Here is a 2,616-nt window from a genome sequence, read left to right as displayed (position 1 = left end):
GGCATGGTGACTGTGAAAGACATTTTGTAGGTCTGTTGTAAAACTGCCTTTTTTTTTAGCAATGTCAAACTGTGTCTATTGAAAACATTGGCTCATATTAAATGTGCTTACCTTAATATCTTTGGTAAGTAAAACATTTTCAAATATTAAGCATCCATTTAGTCCAGGTTTGATCTCTGTCATTACTCTACTTAGTCAAAATTAAATATATATGATATATACTAATATTATATTGAAAATATACATCATTATATAATATATGATACTCATTTTTTACATATCATGTAACAGCATGAAAATCTAAAACCTACAAATGCAACATAGTTGTTAAGTTTTAGTGAGTTGAAAAATCGAAGAAAATATTGAAAAATTTCACTGTCACATGAATATTGTAATAAGACAAAATGTCCTAACCCAGGAGTATGTATATGTATGCATATATATGAATATGTATACATACATGTATATATGTATCTGTCTACATACACACATACACATACACTTACACACACATATATATTTGTGTGTAATACTATATAAGCTCCATTTTATGATTCATACTTAAAATTAGAGATGAGTGTCTCAAAGTTCAACTTTGATGTATAATTAAGCATTCTGATTAATGCTATTGGGTGATTTAAAATTCTCTAAAAGAAAAGAGAGAGAGTCTGGATTTTCATTTTGTGTTAATTTTAAACAATGGATTATGGGAGTTGGGTAAACCATGTCATTGGTACTTGGAACTCAACCTTCTAAACTTATCTCAGCATAGGGTTTTTTTTTTCCTGTTTCTATACATGCGTTAAAGAAAACCTATCTTTTTATATGAAGCCTATGTTTTTATTGTGCTATTATAACACAAACTACCTTGAAATTATTTCCTCTGTTATTTCTAAAGAAAAATTATTAAAAAATTAAGACAGTAAATACATTACTAATATCAACCTCTACATTTATATTTCCATGTTTGGGAAAATCCAAAACAGGCTTCCTGCACCATGGCAAATCGCACATTGCTGGATGAATTTATTCTCCTAGGAATACCCCAGACTCAAGGACTGGAGACTCTACTCTTTGTGGTGTTCTTGTTCATATACTTCTTCACCTTGCTTGGAAATTCACTCATCTTTACAGCAATAGTTTCTTCATCTTCTCTTCACACCCCCATGTATTTCTTCCTGGGACTTCTATCAATTTTTGACATAATGTTTCCATCAGTAACCTGTCCCAAGATGCTATTTTACCTCTCTGGCCAGAGTCCAGCCATCTCTTACAAAGGCTGTGTTGCACAGCTCTTCTTTTATCATTTTCTGGGTTCTACTGAAGGATGCCTCTACTCTGTGATGGCCTATGATCGTTATGTTGCCATCTGTCACCCACTAAGATACATGCTCATCATGAAACCTGGAGTGTGCCTGAGCTTGGTCACAGTATCCTGGTTGGTAGGATGTCTTCAGTCCAGCATCCTAACATTCTTTACATTTCAGTTAACCTACTGTGGTCCCAATCATGTCCACCATTTTTTCTGTGACATTCCCGCAGTTTTACCTCTGGCTTGTACTGACAACAAATTGGCCCAGAAGGTGGGTTCCATCAATGTTGGCTTTCTGGCTCTGATGCTTCTCTTCAGTGTTTGTGTCTCTTATGTACATATTGGAGTTGCCATTCTGAGAATCCGTTCAGCAGAGGGCAGACAGAAAGCATTCTCCACCTGCAGTGCCCACCTCACTGCTATTCTTTGTGCCTACGGACCTGTAATCATCATCTATCTGCAGCGCACACCAAACCCTCTGCTTGGGGCTGTGGTGCAGATATTAAATAATATTGTCTCACCTATGTTGAACTCTTTAATCTATTCATTGAGAAACAAGGAAGTGAAGAGGTCCTTGAGAAGGGTGTTTCACACTTTAGCTTAGTTGTTCACAAATGAATTATGGAGTTCGTAATAGAATTTTAAAAATTATTTTGTGATATCACTGACCTCTAGTTTTAGTTTCTTAAACAAATCAGCACGCAACAGAGAAAAAAATTATTTACAAGATTTTATATTTTTTGTTTTGACTAGTATCTCATAATTGCAGCAATATACATTCTTATTCTCCGCCTTACCTGGGATAATAATCTGTTACCCTGATGAAAACAGCCGAGGTCTTACTTCTTGTCTCCATGATAGGCTTGCATTTTGTTGTGTTATTAAAAATAGAGAATAACTTTGACCTCTCTTTTACTTCTCTCTTTGTCAAGTCTGGCCTCACTTCAACTTCTATTGCACTTAGAATACACTTCTTCTTTCTGACTACTAACATTTTCTATCTCACGTTTATGGATTGTGAACATATATTTAGAGAATTAATTATTCTTCAGTCACTGAAATGAAAATTTTCACACGATTATCTTATTTAACTTTTCTACGATGGCCATAAACTAAAGTTTACACAATTTCTAAAGGGCTCTTAAGATGAGGTCCACAAACACCAAACAAGTTTGGTTCATCAGTCAGTAACCAGAGCTTTAATTTTAATGTGTTTGGCTTTGAACATTCTTGATGAAATTGGCAACACATACTTTACTTACTGTATCGTATCCTTGAACTCCACATTTTTACCCACTCAAGGA

The 2,616-nt window shown here is 34.6% G+C and overlaps 1 protein-coding gene across 1 annotated transcript; it reads left to right on the top strand.

The window, feature by feature from the left end:
- Positions 1 to 998: 998 nt before the first annotated feature.
- Positions 999 to 1,916, top strand: Or10n7 (olfactory receptor family 10 subfamily N member 7). The gene has a single exon (NM_001000468.1). The coding sequence runs from the start codon at positions 999 to 1,001 to the stop codon at positions 1,914 to 1,916; it is 918 nt and encodes a 305-aa protein (NP_001000468.1).
- The last annotated feature ends 700 nt before the right edge of the window (positions 1,917 to 2,616 follow it).

Source organism: Rattus norvegicus, chromosome 8, assembly GCF_021556685.1.
Source record: "Rattus norvegicus strain SHRSP/BbbUtx chromosome 8, alternate assembly SHRSP_T2T, whole genome shotgun sequence".
NCBI classification, from domain to species: Eukaryota; Metazoa; Chordata; class Mammalia; order Rodentia; family Muridae; genus Rattus; species Rattus norvegicus.
The sequence above is the reverse complement of the archived record's forward strand: the minus strand, read 5'-3'. Positions and strand labels throughout refer to the sequence as shown.